The sequence below is a fragment of the Eretmochelys imbricata genome, chromosome 11 (genome assembly GCF_965152235.1).
Source record: "Eretmochelys imbricata isolate rEreImb1 chromosome 11, rEreImb1.hap1, whole genome shotgun sequence".
NCBI classification, from domain to species: domain Eukaryota; kingdom Metazoa; phylum Chordata; order Testudines; family Cheloniidae; genus Eretmochelys; species Eretmochelys imbricata.
In genome coordinates, this window is record NC_135582.1 from 56,354,683 (window position 1) to 56,376,748 (window position 22,066).

The window sequence follows — 22,066 nt, forward strand, 5'->3', positions numbered from 1 at the left end:
ATAAGGTTTTTCTAAGGCGCCTATCACTGTGGTGTTTAAATCCTTGATCCCGTGAGATGCGTCATGTGGGTGGACTCCTATGCCTGCATGGAGCCATAACTGAAGTGGAGTAGCTTGCAGGATTGGGGCCTAAGTGACACACAACCTTCAGTGAAGACCCGTGCTTAGTCTATATTGGTCTCTTGAGAATAACTTTGATCACTGGTGTCAACTCGAGTCATTCTGGAGAAGCTAAAGGGAAAGCAGAAATCCCTTCCTATATACAGCACACAATAAAAGAGCCATCATTAAACCTACACATATATGCACCTGACAAATCAAGGCCAGAAATGAAAAACGAATCATTATATCCTTGCAGATTGGAAGCAATACGGAAATTCAAAGAGTTATATTCTCCTTTATAAAGAAAATCTCAAATTACTTTAATGCTTTATCTTTCTTGGACTACCTCTCTCCTTTCAGGACCTTCACCCTATCAAAGTAGTTTGTTTTTTTATTTAAAAAGCTGGGAGTTATTTAGATTCTTTATTTATTAGAAACTATAATCTTGAATTAGTAGAACCTGAAGGAAATGCATTCTCCAGGTGACATGTAATTGCCCTCAAATTGGTAGGACAGACAGCCTCCTTGCTGAAATAGAATTGAGACAAATTATTGTCTTGCCACTCCTCCCAGGGTCACAATTGAAGTGAATCAAGTGCAAGACTAATACCTCTGTAGCAGTGCAGAATGGAAAACTGGGGAGTTTCCCACTGAGAACAGACATTATTATAGCCCTAAGGAGAGGAAATAAAGCACCACTATAGCCCAAGGATTTCAGACACTGACCTTCTTTAGTCTAAGTAGTGCCAGGATAATGTACATATAAAAAGGCAAGAGACTAAACTTGAAAGGACAATCTGTACCTCTTACGATAATTATCCAATGCACAGTTAATATACAACATCAAATGTATAGAATGAGACATGCTTTGCACTATATATGTGTGGGGTTTTTTCCTCTTTTATTTTGATTTCAAATACCTAAAATATAAAAAATGTACATATCCTTGGATCTGGGCATCTATGTCCTTTTTCAAATATACAAATAATATACAATACAAAAAGAGTTTATATTAAAATATATAATATTCCACCCTTTTCCAAAAATGCTGGCCATTCTATTCCCTTGTGCAAAAGCCTGAGCAAACAGATCAGTTTTTTAATGTGCTCAGAAGCTCAAACGATTTGTTTTATTTTAGACCAAGGTGGGGCCTGGATTCCAAAGATGAGAGGCTCTTCAGAATGCCCTGCCAGCAGCTCCTTCTCATTCAAACTGAAGGAGTGTCACCGCTCACTGCAAATGCATGGCACAAGGAGAAAAAGTCTCTGAAACAGGCACTGCCATTCAGGCACTTACATGTGAATATAAACATCTTAGTATCTCACCTGGAAAACCAAAGAGCAGCTCACGCAAATCATAGGAGATTAGGGTTGGAAGAGACTTCAAAAGGTCATCTAGTCCAACCCCCTGCTCAAAGCAGGGCCAATACCAACCAAATCATCCCAGCCAGGGTGTTGTCAACCCAGGCTTTAAAAACCTCTAAGGATGGAGATTCCATCACCTCCCTAGGGAACCCATTCAAGTGCTTTACCACACTCCTAGTGAAATAGTGTTTCCTAATATCCAACCTAGACCTCCCCCACTGCAACTTGAGACCATTACTCCTTGTCCTGTCATCTGCCACCACTGAGAACAGTCGAGCTCCATCCTCTTTGGAACCCCCGCTTCAGGTAGTTGAAGGCTGCTATCAAATCCCCCCTCACCCTTCTCTTCTGCAGACTAAACAAGCCCAGTTCCCTCAGCCTCTCCTCATAAGTCATGTGCTCCAATCCCCTAATCATTTTTGTTGCCCTCCACTGGACTCTCTCCAATTTGTCCACATCCCTGAGCACTCGTATAATATGTTCACAGTGCAAAACCCTGCTTAGTGAGCAGGCTCCCATGTTCTGCGCCAGCTCGGTTTCTGAATGAATTTAAGGTATAACTCCACTTTGCAGTGTGCATAATGCACTGCAGTAGTTTAAACTCAAGATGACAAAGGTAAAGGTGATGATATTGAGAGGTCCATGTAAGAAAGAAAAGGTCACAACCACCTTGACTGCTGGCTGATACCTGGTTATTAAACATCTAACTACCTCAGTGAGAAAAGGCAGGCCACGCTCACAGTCAGAGGAGCAGATGTAATCTCCACCATATCAGGTTTGCCTTCTCCCACCTATTAATATCTTCTGAGTCTTTTCTGCATTGAGCCTCAGCCAAGTAGATCTTATCCATGCCCCAATCTCCACCACCCTTTTGCTTCAGCTGAGGAAAAAAGATGGCCTTATTCTGACACGTAGGTGATCGAGGTTCAGTTCCTGGCTGTGACATAGATTTCCTATGTGACATGGGCAAGACATTTAGCCCCGGTTCCCCATTTGTAAAATGTGGAAATGAATACTTTTCACCTCACAGAAGAGTTTATGAAGATAAATTCTTCAAAGTTTTACCTCACCAAAGATACTATGATGCTGGGGTCCATGTAAGTATCTACAGAGATACAGAGCAGGGTGTCACAAGCACATTGAAGACAATGTAACCAAGGTTTTTGTTTCTTTCTTTCTTTCTTTCTTTTTTTTTTTTTTTAAAACACTAACCCTCCCAATAGCCTCAGATACTCATTAAATAAGAGATGTGGCCAGATGGAACCCTGCCACAGGAGAGCTCCCTCTCACGCACTAATGGTGCAAAACGCTCTGGGATTTAACAGAAAGTAATGGACAGCTATTCCTTAGTGTCTGTTTCTGCTAGGGTTCCATGAATTTCTACACTACTTTACCATCAAGAGTTACCAAAGGCAGCTGACAGACCTAATATCAACCTGGACACCCAATCCATCACTAGGACATTTCATCCATCAAAGCAGTCTCCATGCCATGCCCAAGCCTGCAACCAAATTGTCAAGGAAATTGGAGGGATCTAGATACCATGAGAGTTTTCTTGCCATAGCCTTTTCAGTAATCTTACCCAGAAATGGAAGATGAGATAAAGAACAAGAGTTAGCATTGACGGTTTCTTGAGCAATGGATGTACAAATGCTTTAAGGTAGGCAAGCAACCCACCCTCCCTAATTGAAACTCTCAAACTCCACCAGCAATTGGCCCAGCTCTTCCCCACTGGCCTTCACCAAACAAGGAGGAAAACAACAAGAGTTGTTTGCAGTGTTATTGTAGCTGTGTGGGTCCCAGGATATTTGTCACATAAAGTTCCCTCCATTACCTTAGTGAGTGATGCTGACTGAAACCCAAGCAGAGAAGCCTTAGTCCCCTTCAACATACAGCCCCAGCCTCACAGATGCAACCAGTTCAGTATGAACCTGGGCAATTTTGTCCATCAAATAATGTAATTTTTCCTCACAATGGGAGGAACACAATACAATTAGCAAGCAATGACAGCTCAGACTATCTGTGTTGTTCAGCACCCACAAAAAAACTACTGATCAAGATGATGCCGATGCTTTGGTGGAGGAGTCTCTCCTTTGCCTCCTACTCATCCATGTCACAAGAATGCAAAAAAATCTATTGCACAAATTGATCAGCTTCAGTAAAAGACTTCTGCCATTAGCACTCTGCCAGTCATCTCTGCAACTTCAGTTGTTGCCTGCCATCTATAAACCCAGCATGTGACCTGTGGGAATGAAGTTGGGAAGAGACAGTCTAGGAATCACTGTCAAGATGAGAATGAAGCTAAGAATGCTCTATCTGAAGAAAAACTATTCTCCTTCAGTGATCTGGAAGCATTTAGGTTCCATTAACATCTCAGACTGGAGTATCAAAGCTGGTCTCTCACCTGGACAGGAGAGGTGTGTCCACCCTCAAATTGCAGAAGGAAAGGATAGTTCCATGTGATGGGCAAAATTCCAGTTGCTCAATCTCCAATCCCAGCCCAAACACCTGATCAAGAATATGGTCAACTATAGGAGTTGAGCCTCTAAACTTCTGAGATAATCCCATGGCAGCCATAGTAGCCATGAAATCCCAGGATAAAATATGACTTTTGTGTTTTATCTAATTCCAGCTATTCCATCCAGCTGCTTTTATACATACAGTTAATATAACTCACATCAGATGGATCATTCATTACAGTCCTGCTCTGTCAGTCAGGTTTGTCCCACAACTAAAGACTTGGCACAAGAATGAAAAAACTCCATACAATAGGCACTCAGCCACACAACAGCTGCAACCGGAGGCATTTGAGTATTCAAACGCAGAAGTACTGTGGTTGGCAGCATGTTTCAATTCTCCTGGGGAGGAGTGTTAGGCATTTTAAACTACCACCCTCTCATGCAAGGCAGCTGTTTGACATGCAGAACAGACTGTAGCAGCAGGACCTTTTGATACAGTTAGATGCTTGTTATTTTTCAAAGTCACCTTCATCAGTGCTAAATAAGCATTTACAGTATAAATGCAAAGAATAGCCATAGAGTAAGAAAACATGACACATTATTTTACTTTATATGATCTCTTTAGACTAAACAGTTCTTTGGACTTAAATCATGGGTGAGATTCTGAGCTGTGCTTCTAACAGGAGCTAGGAATGTTAAGTTCACTTTAAGCCATCTGTGGACCCTCCCAGTCCTGGGCTGTCCTGAGGGCTGGAGAGAGACTGGAATTTAGACAGTCCCAGGGGCCCTTCTGAATTATGGCAGCCTCCCTGGGCCAACCTATGAACCACAATGCTTCCCAGAGCCTTCATAGTGATGTATGCTGCAGCCTGGCTCGGGCACACCCCCTGCACCAGGACTTACAAGGGGATCTTTGGGAGTCAGCCTCCACAGTGTCTGCACCAAGACCAAGGGAATCCACCCGCTGCTGCCACTGGGGCTTTTATGGCCCACTTATACCACTCCAGCCATTTTACCTGACTTACAGGGGCTGGAGCAGGGCATGAGGATATCACTACAGGATTCAAGGCATCAGAAACATCAGTATATTAATTCTTTTGTCATCTGAGATGGCCCAAGACATGGGCTTTCCCATGTATATAATCAACCATTAAATAAAAAATGACAGAGTAATAATAAGTCATATCTGAAGACATCTAAGGTAGATGGATGATACTGTTGATTTTGCTACTGACAGCAAATCCAGGCCCTAAAACTATCCCTTTTAAACTATCCCTTTTTTACCAATGCCAAATATTTTAAAAAAAGTATCTGGCCCCAAAAGCCAAATGTTTGGCTGGAAAATCATGAAATGTAGAAAAACTAATACATTTGGGGTTCATTTTATTTGCTTTGAGATTTTGATTCTTTTCTGAAACCATGAGGACTAGAACTTATTTTAAAAAAAAGAAGTACAATGGATTCTCTCATATAATCTCATGATTCCAGGAACTGGGGCTTTATAAGAAAAAACACAAAATATTGTGAGACTCATGATAAAATTGTCTGAATCGCAACAGTGGGGTTTAAATTACTCCATGTGCTAATGCAAACAAGCGTAGAGTTAATCAAAATGTTCTCATATACATTCAGTGGGGATTTCATTACCTATTTCTTTATGACTTATATTTACAGCATTACAAATGGATGAGGAACAGAAACATAAAACCAAGTTCCTGCCCAATTATCAAACAATAGTTTAGCCTGCATTAAAAAAAAGGGGGTGGGGGGGAGTAGGACATGCTTCTTTCAAAATTTCTCCTATTTCTTTCCCTTCCCCCACAGATAGTCATCCTACATCTAACTAAATGAGCAGTTCTGCATGGTTCACATCCTTGCATCATCTATGCTGAAAGAGTTGTTTGCACACATCCTCTCACCATTCAAAACTGGATCAAATGATTGTATAAAGCTGAGATTAGTCATTTTGCTAGCAAGACACTTAATGTCATTTTGATTTGATGTTACTCATAAAATAGCTCATTCTTTTCCTCAAAGAAAGGCATCTTGTACAGAAGTGGCTATCAGGGGAGAAAGGAACAGTGTGTGTAACGTGTTCCTCATCCAGGCCACTCTTCATCTTGTCATTTTGTGTTTAGAAAAGCAAAAACCTGACATGATCTGATCTGGAAGAAGACAATCTACCTGACTTTAGTTTTATTTTCTTATTGTATTTTTTCAGCTCTTCCCCTCCCCTTCTCCCATTCTCTCATGTATGGCTTGCAATCATTTTATATATATTTTAAATTTGGGTGAAGCTGCTCGTAGTAAAAACAAAGGCTGAAATAAGTTCATTCAAAACACCTTAATCCTGTACTGTTGCATTCCTGCCATTCCAGTTCTGGGTTTTTCTTGGATCAAGAGTACCCATCAATCTGAATGGTGCCAGTCAGTATGGTGATATTATGTATGTGAACAAGCCCACACTTGCAGCTAGGATGAGACCACCACATTTTACTTAAAAACTTTAACTAGGTCATATTAAAACTTGGCCGTTGAGGATGAACTTTAAACACACTACAGAGTTTAGAACCTTTAAAAGGAGTATTTATCTAATCTTGTACAAACTGCTTTTACTACACCAGAGCTGTGAAAAGCATTCTAGAAACTTAATGCCAAACCACATGGTACTAACAACCAATAGTATTATAAGGACTGGTTCAAGACCTATTTTGCAACAGCTCCCTTAAAGACAGTGCAAAATCTCTGAAACACATGTGAATAAAATTCAGTATGTTTACAATCATTACAGTTTTAATCACGTTCATAAAAGGTCAGACGTGAACAACTATTCATTTTCAAGCATGTTGCCAATAATTGTGTGTGCAAATCAGGTGTGAAAATGCAAGTTAATCTGCATGTTTTGCCACTTGAAAATCAGACCTTTGGGGCAAATCCTCATGCCAGCACCCATCCTAGCAGCTCAGCAAGGCAGAGAACAGGTAGTAGCGTGGCTGTGGAACCCACTTCAGTTTATTAGCTGAAGCAGCTCTCTATGCCCCTTACACATCACTACTACAACGTGAAGGATAAACAGAGGATCCTCAAAGTAGCAGATTCTCTGGATATGCTCTCCCACAACCTACCTCCTGCCGTGCTGCCACCCCCACCTACCTTCTGAGTACCGTCATGCCAGAAGCCACTGCAGTGCAGGGCTTGGTGCTGGGCATTGGATATGCATTCCCCTCCGCAGTTGAACTGTGTTGGATTACACTGCCAGGAGTCCCTGTGCAGTGGCAAAGGATGAAGTAAGATTTGTCTCTTTGGGTCTAATGAAATAATACATTGTAAAAGGCTTTAAGAACTCATGGGGGAAAGGTGTGGGGGGGGGAGGGGAAGAAAAGCAATACATTGTTCAAAGTTGCATTTGGATAAAGGAGCTCTGACCAAATTCCTAACCTGGCCTCATAATGCAAATCATACAAATGCTACAACACATCAGCCTTCAGTCAGCTGCAGGCTAAGCATTTGCTGCATGGCTGTGGAATATTAGAAACACTTGTTTATTTAACAAATAGCAACCAACCAGTTGACTCTGAAAGTTTTATTTGTGACAAAGGACGTGATTCTGAAAGGTGTCCAGGGCTCTTAATTCCCATTGATCTGAATGGGAGTTGAGGGTGCACGGCAATTGGAAGGACTGGCCCTTTCGTCCACCCTGTCTTTAACTCCCACCAATCAAAATACCTCCTGTCTTGTAGCAGGCATGAGGAAAACACTGGCAGAGATGAAAGAAATAGAAACAAAATGACAACTAGGTTTGGGTTTTTTTGCTGACTTAATGACACACTGAAGTATATATTGGTTACAGCAGAAATTCCATATACACATAGATACATGCTCTTTTTTTTTTTTTTTTTTTTTAAAAAGCAAGATGCATTACCAAGAGCATCAAAATGAATTATTTGGCTTTGTGAAATGTGAACAGCTGTAGGTTCTAGGCTTATGTTTGTGGCATTTCCTGACGACAATCCTTCCTCTTTCCCCTCTAGACCGCAACAGTATGGTGAAATAGCCAAAGACAGCTGCAAACATAGTTGATTAATGTGTTCATGCCCACTTCCACTACTCACCCTTCCTCCCCAACAAACGTGACATAGAGTTTATTTCTCTGCAGGTCTTTTCTTGAGTAACCCATAATCTGATTGAAGGCATCTTCCAGCAAGTGGTCTCTCCTGATGATTAATCTGCACAGCAAGATAATTTTAAACACAGTAATTCACAAAGGTGAACTGCAGATGAAAACACATAGTTACACTGGCTGGTAACTGTTCAGGATAATGGATACAAACAATATTTAATCTCCTCTTTATACAACCATTTGATCCAGATTTAGCAGCTAATATCGGTTAGCGTATGTGCTTCTTGGATATACTTTATTCAATAAAATGTCTCCCACATAAAGAAATAGTATTTTAAATTTTTCAAGTCCGGTTCTCATTTACACAAAGTCTGCTTTGCACCATTCTGGCAGCATGAAGGGGTTTTGAAGTGGGCATTTAAACCCACTCTAAAGGCTGTTTACCGTGCCGGGGCTCTGTAAAGTGGCCTTAAGGTAAATGAGAATCTGGCTCTTCAACTAAAGCAATATAGTCAAAGGCAAGGTAAATTTGGTGAAAGGTGTTGGATTGACAGCCCTGGAGTTTAATATCCTGTATTTATGCACAGGACAGGTACAGAAGGACAGCAAGCAATGCCAATTGGAGTGGCAAATAGTCCTCAGAGCAGAATTTGGTACTAAATGAAAAAAAAAATGTAATGCCCTAGTTACTGGAAAATTTGTAGAAGGGGGAAAATCAAGGGTCTGGAATAATGGCCAAAATAATCCTGCACAGAACTGAACATTTATGTTCATGGCCAAAATATGTTTATGCAGCACTGGATTCCCTTAGGGAGAAGAGGGAGAACAACAGGAGGAAATATAACCACCTGAAATTGTGTTACGAATTATTCTTGCCTGTCATAGCAAAATGGCTGCAGTAGTATATTATTTGTAAACATTCAAACACCTTAGAAACAACTTTTAATTTAAAAAGTTACCTATTTGTATCAAAATAAACTATAATTTTGTTTCTCTCCCTTAAAACCTCTGGTATGATGGTAAATCCTACCAGAAATATACCTGTAGTTCACAAACCCAGAAAAACAAGGTAACAGGAGCATTTATATATCATAGATCTTATAGCTGGCAATAGCCACCCCCTTGCACAAGGTATTTGCCAAACTGGTCACTGCAGCTCTCTCTTTTCTTTTTTTTACAGCTTACTTTTTTCTATTTTTTAATCAATTACATCACAGGTAAGCATTTCCATTCAAATCCCTTTTCAGCTGTTGACAATTTTAAGAAATGTTCACCTGAAATTATCAGAGTTTGGACTCTGCCCAAAGGTGAATATTTTTGGAAAATTTACATAAGAAGGGCCATACTGGGTCAGACCAAAGGTGCACGTAGCCCAGTGTCCTGTCTTCCGACAGTGGCCAGTGCCAGGTGCTCCAGAGGGAATGAACAGAACAGTGATCCATCCCCTGTCGCCCATTCCCAGCTTCCGGCAAGCAGAGGGTAGGGATGCTAACCCTGCCCATCCTGGCTAATAGCCATTGATGGACCTATCCTCCATGAACTTATCTAGTTCTTTTTTGAGCAAAAATGGTTAAGTGGCAAAGAAAAATACACCTTGCCCTTTCTAAATGCAGTGAATTTTTTTTAAAAAAAATAGCTCTAGTCCCAGAGTGGTTGGAGCTAGAAAACTGGTATAAGGCAGGGAGATGGTTCTTCGGGAGAAAATTTATCTTTTCCACGAAAAGTAGGTTTTTATTTGGTTAACTTATGGGAGTTTGAGGATCACAGTTGGTGTAGGGCACAGATTTTTTTTTTAAATCAGGCAAGTATCATGTGATGATGATCTCTTAACATAATAGTTCTATCACACAGTGGATGGTAGGTCCAATTGGCTGTGACGTGGTAGGTCCAATCTCACGTATGCCAAAGCAGGTGCCCAATTAAGAGGGCAGGGCAGCAGCTCGGAGCTATAAAGGACTAGGGAAAGACCCAGGGAGGATAAATCCCACTGAGTTAGAGTAAATTGCTTCAGTCAGGACAGGAAGATGAGAGCTACCAGAGACCCAGGAACTAGAGGAGTCCCAGAAGGAAGCAGAGGGTGGTTCCCAGGAAAAGGCCAAGAGGGGCTTCCTGGCTGGCGACCCCAGGCCAGACATTCAGGGCTGGAGAGGGTTGAAAGCAGGAGGAGCAGGAGCAGGAGCAGCAGCAAGAATTGCCTACTGTCTCTCAACCGGACAGCCAGAAGAATGGCCGGAAAGGACTGAAGGCCGAGGAGCTGTGGAGGAGTTTACCCACGGATATTCTCACTGCTGGAGAGCTGGACCCAGAAGAGCTGTGAGAGGGCCAGTGGGAGTGAGGGAAGCAAGGATGTTCCCAGGAGAGAGGCTGTGGGGGTTCACACTGGGAAGAGCAGGGTTGCACTCAGGTTGGAAGGGCTGGGGTGGCTGTCCTGGTAGAAGGACAGGAGAGGACTGAGAGCCCTGATACCATCAAAGGCACCAGTGTGTGGCATGGGGGAAACAGAGATGAAATGTCTTGAATTTTAATAACTGCTTGCACTGGGGGGAGAAATGGACTCCATGTCTGGGACTTTTGTTATGGATTATTTGGCCTTACGCTGTTGTAATAAACCAGCCCCAAGGAGGAACAGTATTGAGACAAGACAGCCTGAAGTTATTGGGTCAGCTGAGAGGGGAAACTGAGGCAGACACTCCTGTCGTACTGTGTCCTGCTGCAGGAGGCTGCTCCTGGAAGGGGCTGCCCGATGACACGTATGTAAGCATGTGATTAATTATTCTATACTAATGAAAATTCACAAGAAGGCAGAGTTAAGGTGGCATGAAGCCTTCATTTCAGCACTCCCACATATGGAGTGCTTAACTTTACCAAAAACTACGTTCAAGTTTCAAATTCTTTGGAATTTAATAATATTTAATTATACAAATTCTGATCAGTAAAGATTCTGTATCTACACAAAGATGAATCATATGAAAGTATATTTATTTTTGTTGCTGGGCAAGACAAATGAAAATAGAGTTACTTCAACTTGCCCCACAGTGACTGTTGTAATGGAAGTGGCCCAACTGCTCCCTGTTTCTTTGAGTGCTGCTCTTCAGAGGACTTTCTGCCACTGCAGTAGTATTAATGTGCATGTGAAGAAACTACAGCAGGAGGTAACATCGGGAAGAGATGCTTCAAATGTGTTCTCTGCTGTGCGTGAGATGGCTTTTAATGCCTTATAACACACTTCACATTGAATTCAATAAGTGCAAGAATGCATCATGTTACCAGTGGGATTCCCAGAGGAAACAGGTTCTAACACTTTCAAGGAAAGAAGTTCTGCCTGTGAGATAAACCCTATTTGATAAGGTGCTTCTACATACTTTAATTTCCCAGGCCCTTGTCCATATCCTTTAGTCTCCAGCTTCCTGTAGAAGTTCCTCAGTTTGGCTTCAAAATCTCTTTTATAAGGAGCTGGAGCTCTGGCATTAGCACGCTGAGTACCTGCAGCAAACAACAAGCAGAAAATGAACTGCAGCTATGCAAAGCATCACTTTCCAGCTCTGACTGAAAAGAAGGTTCTTTGCTGACCAAAAGCATGGGACATGGTTGGTTTCTTTTAAAATCCTGGTTTATAAACTGCTAAGAGATCCGTATCTCCACACCTACTGTAGGTTTAGATGTTTTTGATTGCTGTTTGTTTGTCCAATGGCTTCAAGATTTTAGATTAAGTCCTAAAATGTTGAAGCCGTCCAAAGCAGACCTCTCCCCTCAAAAAAAAAAGAAACAAAACAAAAAAAAAAAACCAAAAAACCACACCTCAACAACCCCCTCAAAACCAAACAAAGAAACTGGAAAAGACCCAACTTTTGTTTGGCATATGTGCATTTTATGAATACCTGTGTTTAACGACTAAAATGATGCATCCTCATAAAAAAAATGTTTTTCACTGTCAAGAAGTAAAACAGGTTCCAATGAGCTAAATTAGTATGTCCTATGTGTGTAATACACCTTATAGAGTGCACATAGAATCATCAATGCATGGAGTTTCTCACCTTACTGAGGAGAGAATACTGTGAAAAAGTTTACTCAGTGAAACTCAGTCAAGTACAACAAAGGAGAAAAATATCGGGAGAGAGGAAAGACTGAAGACTTTTCTCTTCATTCAAATATCTGGATCAAATGAATTACTGTACTAAGTTTCTTTCGAACATGACTCAAAAAGGTGAATTCATATTTTGAGATACAAGTTTAAGGAACAGTTCTTTAAAGGAGGCAGATATCTGTATGCCAAAAAAATTGCACATCTGCCTACAGTTGCATGCACAGTTATTGCAAATTGGGTAAATAAACCATTGATATTAATGTGACACGGAGTGGGTGGGATTTATCCCACCTCCCTCCCAGTTCAGCTGTGTAGCCAGTGGTACCTTCTAGTGTTTAGTCTAGTCTAGTTTTAAACATCTCAGTCAATGAACTTCCTCTACTTCCCTTGACAGACTATTCCACAGCCCAAAAGATTTCACTGCAAGAAGGTGCCCTCAGATTCAGCCTACATTTTGCCCTTCTAATTTCATTCTCATATCCCTACTTACCTATAACTTTAAATAATTCCTCTCCCTCTCTGGCATCTAGATCATTGAAATATATATTGTTCAAAATATACCTGGAAGGTTGAAGTTTCATACACCCAGGAATATGGGTGGGCTCCTAACTACTCATTTGTGAGTAATCTCATGTGTGCATGCAATTGGCTTTAAAGTAAAATAAAGTAAAATTGGCTTTATAAGTAAAATATCAGCCAGTTCGGTACGTCACTTTTCTTTTCTCTCCCTATATAAGGCTAACCCAGCAGAGGAGGTTTCATTACTGTGGAGGCAATGTACCTAGCCTTCAGCAAGGGAAAGAGGGAAGAGGAGGAGCAGGCAGTTTGCTCAGATTCTCAATGGGAGGGGGCTGTGCTCACACACTCTGGACAAGTAGGCTGGGACGAGGAAGCAGCTTGCTTAGCCATCAGCTAGATGGGTGGGGTGGATGAGGTAGCATCCTCATTCTCTGGGCTGGAACTGCTCGAAGAAGCTGTATACTCAGTCTCTGGGCAGATGTGGGAGAGGTAGAGGAAACTGTCTCTCATTTTGGTTAACAACGAATGCCATTAATGGGTCCCTTAAAGAATCCCAAGTGTTTCCCTGTCACCAGAAGGATGATGGTGGCAGTAGTGCATGTGAGAGGAATTCAAGCTCTTAAGGAGAGTTTATCAGAAAGCTGTGTTTTTGTAGTCCTTCCCTCAGCCACTCAACCTATCAGAACTAATAATCCATGCCCCATCCTCAGAAGCCAGGCAGAACACGTGTGTCGCTTGAAAGTCAAAAGACAGGGCTCTGAGGGAGAATATGGCAGGAGATCTTTGGAGTTCCAGGAGACATGTGCAGAACATCTCTGGAAAACTACACCATACACATCAATTGAACCTGCTGTAGCTGTACATATTTTAATGAGTATTCCAGGTGCTTCCTACTGGACATTTCTGCTGAATACTCTAAAATATGTAGCCATTTAAATATATACAGTCCATTAACTGATGTCTTCCACATCATTTGTTTATTTGGAGGTTATTTTGATGTGGATGGAGGGAGGTACAATTATGAGTTCACCAAAGAATGTGACAAACCCACACTTTCATCTGCATTGTGGTAACAGCCCCCAAAGGAAACTTTTGCTAAGAGATACATCATGGTAAATAAAACTGGTAACATATTGCTTCATGGTTCAAAAATTACCAAGAAATTATTCTGTCAGCACATGACAAACTCTCACTGCAAATGCCAAGAAATTCCTGGGCAATTATAGCAATTACTTCCACCTTGTGAACCAAAAGTGTTAGGGGAGGCAGAGGGCTACAAAAAATACAAATGATATGGGTAATCATGCTGAAGTCTCAAACAGATTACATTGTCCAAAAGAGATAGAGAGAGTAATTTCATGACTATTTGTGTCCTTTAATGGAAGAGCACAGTAGCTGAAGAGATCTGTAACTGAGGTTACTGATCAAAACACTGACTTGATCCCTATTATAATTGTATCCTCTGCATTCAGAAATCTTCTTCTAATTTGACACCACTACATTTTAGGATACAGGGATATTAATCAATTCCTATGAAGTTAAACATCACATTCACAGCAAAGCCAGTAAGATCAGCCTGATTAGTGTCACTGCAAGAAATTAAAAAGGAATTTAAAAAGATCACCCCCTTGCTGTACAGTGCAGCCAGTTTGGCAATACATAACACACAGAGCCCCAGTAGAAATGACTACCTGTTTCAAAGATTTCTCTTTAAAAAGTCATAGGGCTCCATCCACAAAACCAAATGACTGATAGGCCAATTCAATGCGTTTTCTATTTATCTTTTTGTGTTTGTTAGAACAGAAATTGTAACTAAGAAAAATGAATCTGAAATCTTCACATTTCAATATTTAGGTCTTAATTCAGGAAAGAAATTATGTGTTTAGTGCTTTTCTGGATAGGGATGGCAATAGTTATGTGTTTCAGCTTAAATAGGTGCTTTATATACTTTGCTGAATCAGGACCTTCACCAGGGTGTTTTGGTGGACCCACTTCAGAAATGAGAACTGTGAGGATAGAATCCCTTTTGATCATAAAAGACTGCCAAGTTTGCAGCAGCAATAAGGTGCGTGTATATGGATGTTCATTTTTTCTTTCTTCTTAACAAACGACAAAAATAGTTTCTACACAAATAGTAGCTGCCACAAATGTAGGCAATAACAGCAACACTAGCTGTGGATGTATATTTCACTGCTGTTCAGAAGAGAGTTGTTATCAAAACAGTCATGAAAAACTCAGCTTAAACTGCTGCCTTGCCCTTCACAGGTGCATGGCATGGAATAGAGTGAGAAATAGGGATGTAGGAGCAGCCTCTATATCGCTAGTGCCCTTTTGCCAAAGCTGAGTACTGTACAGGTAAACTCTGATTATCCAAATTCTCAGGATACAGCCAAAGCTTTGAATAAACAGAAAACACATTTAATATTAAATACAAATAATGTGGATAATTGGAATTTAACTATAGTGACGTAGAATCAAATGTAGCCTGTCATACTGCACAGCCCTAAGGTGGGAGGGACAAGTTAAAATGGGAGCATGACCAGACTTTAGTGTGCCTGCTAGTTACCAGCAGCAGCAGGCATTTTTGAGAGCATGCACTGCTCCTTTCTTCAAGATACTCTCTTCTCCCTTTAGCACTCTTGAGGTGTCCTATCTTTGCGTATTCTGAGGAAGCCAAATACCTCAAAGGACCTTTGTTCGGACACTACAACTCCGTACCCATCTCTCCCCAAGGCACGTCAAAGATTTCCAGTTTGACCACATCACTTTTTTTTGTTTTGGCAACAAACAGATTTTGTATATCCAGCTCTATCAGGGCAGATTAGGACCCACTAACAGGTCTGTTGGAAGGTTAGGGGGCCTTATCCAAAGCACAAACCTTTTAGGAATCCTCTTAGAAGAAGATTTTATTAAAACAACAAAATCTGACGAGAAGGACCTCCTCAAGAGAAGCTAACTTATTTTACACCTATTATGCCCCCCCAACCCAGTTCATGGATTGTATGGAGAGATCCAGCACTTAAATTTGTGCCAGGGCTTGCCAGGGCTGTGCCCCAGCACCTCCGGGCTTGGGAGTTCATAGCCCTGTCACCTCTGGCTTGCCGCATCAGTTATGAAAGTAAAAAAAAACTGCTTGAGCCCCGGCATCCCTTTCATTACAAATTAAACATTGGAGAGTGGTAGCATTTGTTCTGTAGCAACAAAATCCATATCAAGAGTGAAATGAATCACATTTCATGACCACCTGGAACCTCCAGATAGTGCAGCATGCAACAGCCTGCTGGGTTAGCAAAACTGCTTACAGGGAGAACTTTATGACCATGATCTGTGACCAGGACTGGCTTCTGACTGTGTTCCACATAAGTTCAAGGTATTGGTTTGAGCTACAAAAGGCAAATGCTTCAGACCCTTGCTGTTTTAGAGATCACCTTTCCCCTCGCAGCACGCCACCACTGAGATAGGCTGAAGAGCTCAGACTGACAGCACCCTGCTGGAATGGCAGTGGTAGCAGGATGTTTTCATTGAAGAGTCCCCCTTGGGTCTCACAGAATCCAGTCTTTTGACTTTCAGGACACACACATGCTACCCCAAGCTTGTGAGAATGGGGCATGGATTATTAGTTCTGTTGGGCTGAGTGCAAGACTACAAAAACACAACATTCTGATAACCTTTCTTACGGGCTTGAATTTTCCAGGTGTGGTCTTGTCTCAGCCCACATTTTTCCTTTTACTTATCTATCACTATTCCTTTCCAATAAAATAATACCAGCTATATTTGAAAACATCAAACTGCTGTATGTGGACCTCGGAGGAGAAAATAGGCTTTGCTACATTTGAAATAATTTAGTCTGAATTAACTAAATTATTAATCACTATTTAAACATGCACAGATATTGTCACATATTCTAAAGTGTGTGTCTGCAGACAGATTTATTTAGCGTGTGCACAGTCGTCTAGCCAAGCGATGGCATCTTCAGTGGTGTAGACTGTCATGAAGGCCCCAGCAATACTGGTTGGCTGCACAGAGACCTTGCCCGGGGCAGAACCTGTTCAACAGGGACCACTGGCGATGGGGCAGGTCAAAACCAGGTGGGCAAATTGTGGGATTGGCGACGAGGGACTGGTTGGGGATTATACCAGATATCCATTCTTCTTGCCAGAGTGTTTCTGCCCTAACATCCTGGAGTGGCAGATGAGACTATAATGGGCGACATGACGGCAAACGTGCAGCTGGTGGTTTAAAAAGATCATTGTGCAGCAGCAGGCTTGAGTTGCAGTATGCACACTCTTAAACACATGGTAAGTGACAGCAGTCTGACTTTGTATAACTGTTGTCACTCCCCCTTATTCCTCAGCCCTCTAGACTTTGGTGCCCCAGCGTGAACCCTTTCAAGTCAGTTAGAAACAAGTTTTACCAGTCCGAAACAAAGCACAAGTTCTGGAGTTTGAACACATTTTTTTTTATTGTCAAATCTCATTGTGAGCCCAAGGCAAGTTTCCAGTTTGAGAGGTTCATGCCTCATCACGTTGGTTTGCTCGAATCTGAAATGGGATTAGGCTTTAGTTCTGCTGAAACAACAGAGCTCTGATCTCAAGGAAACTGGGATGTAATTATATGAAGCAAAATGTAAATTAATAACGACAGCAGCATTACTACAATACTATAATGAGATTATTATAGTATTGTGATGAAACTAATCCTTTGGGGGATTACAGCAGTTACTAGGCCACTGTGTCCTGTGTGCAGTAGGAGTAAAATTTTCAGAAGTGCTAAAATGACTTAGCTGCCTAATTCCCATTGCTAATCAATGGTACTTAGGTTTATAAGTGCCTAAGTCCCATTTTCAAAGGTGATTCAGGCACTTAAGAGCCTACGTCAGGTCTTTTGAAAAGGTTATCCTGGTTAATAGTAGGCCTATGGTACGAGGCTGCCATACAACTGTTTTATTTCAATTTGTTTGCAAAGAGAATCCCCAAACCCATTGAAAAAAAATTTCCAGCAGTATTAAGTAAACTTCCCATGCCTTGCAAGAAAATAAGAAGCAGACCTATCTGAATAGTATTTCCCCTTTAAGAACAAGAATATCACCAATTAATTTTTTTCAATTTTTCTTTTCAAAAATATGTTTCAAACAATGTTTTAAAAGTAAATCTTAGTGCTCAGGAAAGATGCTATACTGACTTCCCCACAGTCTGTTCTACAGATTTTGTACTGCATGGGCAGTGCCAGGGCAAGCTACAGCACACTTTCCAAGACCTTGAACTGGAAAGATCATCTCTCAGGGTGACGGGGTATTTTAGTTTCCTCATTTGTGTTGTGAAGTCAATGGGAATACTCACGTGCTTGAAGTGAAGCCTGGGTTTAAGTGCGTTGCTGGATCAGGACCTCAATCCTTAACTACTCTGGTGAAAATGCTCTGGTGGAAGTGCCAATTACCACCACTTTCAGTGGTGGATTTTGTGATGAGGAACCCTACCAGAACTGGACTGAAAACACCAACTTATTTCAAAAGGCCACCAAGACAGTGTAGCCTGTCAAGAATCCATCAAATAAACCTCTGCAAGCCAATCAGCAGTGCTACGACTTCCAATAAATACAAGTCATTTAGGCATTATTTACAGACTAAAGAGCAAAAATCAAAGAAAATAAACCCCATATATAGAGCTATATGTTCCTACTGCATATGAAAATGAGACTACACGCTTCAGAATTGGAGAGTAAATAATAAGGTTACATTTACATTATTTGTCTACTTTTGTTGTGTAACTTCAAAATCTGTTGGACTACAGTGGATTCTCATCATCTCACTGTCTATTACCTCATCATCTGGAAAGACTTTCATGTCTTACAAAAAGGGCTCTTCTGAGAAACATCATGCAGAATTAAAGCTGTCAATGTAACGAAGTAATTACAGAAAAAGTATCCGACAGCCAAAGAATTCCTTTACTGCTTTTGTTCAGAGGGTAAAATCCTGGTCTCGGTGAAGTCAATGACAAAATTCTTATTCCCTGATCTTATTTGGTGCACACTAAGTATCTGGAATTGCTCCCTAAAGATCCCACTGTAAACTTCAACAAAATTTACCTGGAGAGTTCTGAGGTGAGGATACTGGAGAACCTCTTGGGGACTGGCAATAACTGGGATGAAGTAAGGCATGTGGCGGCACGTATGACATTATTTCTTCTTCGAACAAACTGGTAAAAAGGAGCAAACAGGAGAAGGCAGAAGATGTTTATCTGAGCCAAGGATACGTTCTACTTTCTAGCAATAATGTGACCTTCAAAGCCAGTCTGGTTTTTAGAAAGTCACTCACCTGTCTCCTGTGCGCATGCTCAGAATGCAAAAAAGGAGGCTTTTGTTGCCCTTCTTTCAATGTTATCTCTGTAGAACAAGGACTGGAATCTTGCAAGTGACTGGGAAGTCACAGTTTTAGTTTTGTGTGTGGCATCTCAGTGTGATGATGTGTACTTGTTTTCAAAACTAAGGTCCGTGTTTTTAATGAACCCTTTAAAAGTTACATTGTTTTATACTTTTGCTTATACATTTTCCCTGCCAACACACCATTAACATTCATGGCACTTTCTTATACAAAAATTTATAATATTGTACATAAAGAACAGAGCCAAATACTCTGAACTTCTGGTGTAATCAATCATGTGCGAATTGGCTTAGTGAATTGAACAATATACTCTTTAGTCTATTAGGAATTAATGCTTCATTTACTCTTACTTAACACGTCATATACAGAGAAAAAAGTATCATATAGAGTTTTCACCACGTTAGGCTTCAGTATGTCTCACCTATTTTTCTATGATTTTAAAATGTTTTCTGGAAAGTACAGTGTAACTTTCACAGCCTGAAACATTGAAATAATCTATAATTTAGATACCATTTAATAGTTCATAGTATGGCTGTCAAACAATTAAAAATAATCACAATTAACTGCGAGATTAAAAAAAGCTGTGATTAATCAGATTTTTAATTGCATTGTTAAACAATAATGGAATACTAATTTTAATTCAGCATGGAAGCATGTCATCTGGAATGGTGGTCAAAGTCTGAAGGGGCATATGAATGTTTAGAATATCTGGCAAGTAAATACCTAACAACAACAACTACAACAATGCCTGTTCTCACTTTCAGGTGACATTGTAAATAAGAAGGTGGCAGCATTATCTCCTGCAAATGTAAACAAACTTGTCTGTCTTAGCAATTGGCTGAACAAGAAGTAGGACTGAGTGAATTTGTAGACTCTAAAGTTTTACATTGTTCTGTTTTTTGAGTGCAGTTATGTAAAAAAATAATTCTACATTTGTACGTTGCACGTTCACGATAAAGAGACTGCACTACAGTACTTGTCTGAGGTGAACTGAAAAATACTATTTCTTTTGTTTATCATTTTTACAGTGCAAATATTTGTAATCAAAAATAAGAATATAAAGTGAGAACTGTACACTTTGTATTCTGTGTTGTAACTGCAATCAATATATTTGAAAACGTAAAAAACATCCAAAAATATTTATAATAAATTTAAACTGGTATTCTATTATTGTTTAACAGTGTGGTGAAAACGGCAGCTAATCATGACTATTTTTTAAAATAGCATTAATCGCTTACGTTAACTGCAATTAATTGATAGCCCTAATTCATAGACCATGTATGGAATGTTTGCATAACCCTAAATCTCATTGATTTGATAAGACCATAACATCCAAAACAGGCATGTTTATAATATTTTAACATAATACATATATAAAATAAAATATGAAATAGCATAGCTGTTGGATGTTATCACAACATATACACATTGAATCGACTAGTTAAATGACCATCTTTATTTTCAATTGTTAGGCTGTACAAATACATCATTGTCTTGTGGTTCTCTCATTTCTGAGTGATATAGTAATCTAACTGGTTAAAATAAAACGGATTTCATGTCAAATCTGTTCATTACAGATACCCCCAATAGTTCTTTGTGAATGGTTTGGGGGGGTTTGGAACAGATATTTACTGACATTTTTGCACTCCTAAAAAATCATCTGCAGTATATAATATGTTTTTTCACAGAGAAAAGTTGAACTATGGTCTTCAAATGTGAATAAAATCTGAAAAAACTGGTTCAATCTGAGAATAAATTAAGAACCTGATTTGTGTTTAAATTAACAAGATAAAACTAGAACTGCATAGCATATAGCCTAATGGTATGTTTACAAGCTCAGAGTGCAAATTATCTCCTCCTAGGAACCCCATCTCTGAAACAGAATATTCTGTTACATCAGGTTTCAGAGTAGCTGCCGTGTTAGTCTATATTCGCAAAAAGAAAAGGAGTACTTGTGGCACCTTAGAGACAAACAAATTTCAAATAAATTTGTTAGTCTCTAAGGTGCCACAAGTAATCCTTTTCTTTTTGTGTTACATCAGTTATTCTCAGGCTATTTTAACTAAGGCACCTTCATTCCCTATATAAAAAGGTGTTTATATTCAGCTGAAATTTGAGTTTTATTGATGCGTGGGAGAAAACATTTTAAAATTTGCGTAAAGTTCTCCAGCAGTAAGAAAATTCCCACATTTTGAATGCATTGAAGACAAGGATGCATTGCTCCTGCTAGAACATTTTATATTTTTTTTCCTGTTTAACTCTAAAATGAGAAATCAGGCACACACACTAAATTACTGTTTTAAACAACCCCATCTCTGCTTTTACATCAATATTTACTATCACCCTATAGCTAACTTACCAAATAACTCAACACAGCTTAATGAGTTCCCAGGTACACCACTGAGGCTCTTGGGAACCAACAGAAACACAGAAATCATGTATTCAATAATTTATTTCCTGAGTACAATGATTATTATTAGGACTGAAAAGAGGGCTAATCACAGATCAAATCTCTTAATAGTTAAATTAAGAGAAAATCATTGTAAACAATTGATTTTAAGAAGTAAGTGTGTTAAGTAAATAAAAATCTGAAAAATCAGATATTTGGTTTTGTACATTTTTGTGGGGGTGCTCTTTGTCTTTTTGAATTTTTTAAATTATGAGTTTTCCACGAAAGGGAGATATCAATTATAGTATCAAATTATTGTATTTCCATTATAAGAATTACTTGGAGTCTTCGGTATGAGCAGAATTTACAGATTAACAGAAAAATACATTCAAGCAGCAATGACAAAATGATTTATATCATGTCTATTTAAAACAGAAATCGAGGTTCAGTTTTCTCTGTAAAACGTGTGACCTCTTCATGTATTATATACCAATAAAAAAACCCTACAATTTTGTCTTCTATTCTTTTTATTTTTTCTTTAAACAACATCAGCACAGTTTCAGACTAAAATGTTAATAGCTTTTAATTAATTCACAGATTTTAAGGCCAAAAGGGACCATTATGTTCATGCAATGTCACCCCAAATAATA

The 22,066-nt window shown here is 39.9% G+C and overlaps 1 protein-coding gene across 1 annotated transcript in view; it reads right to left on the reverse strand.

The window, feature by feature from the left end:
* Nucleotides 1-22,066, reverse strand: part of HECW2 (HECT, C2 and WW domain containing E3 ubiquitin protein ligase 2) — a 171,624-nt gene that overhangs the window by 17,567 nt on the left and 131,991 nt on the right. Inside the window, exons 18-20 of the mRNA XM_077830363.1 lie at nucleotides 18,733-18,842; nucleotides 11,408-11,528; nucleotides 8,038-8,151 (exon numbers count right to left, since the gene is read on the reverse strand). Of these exons, the coding sequence (XP_077686489.1) occupies nucleotides 8,038-8,151; nucleotides 11,408-11,528; nucleotides 18,733-18,842 (345 nt within the window). The remainder of the gene's footprint in view (nucleotides 1-8,037; nucleotides 8,152-11,407; nucleotides 11,529-18,732; nucleotides 18,843-22,066) is intronic.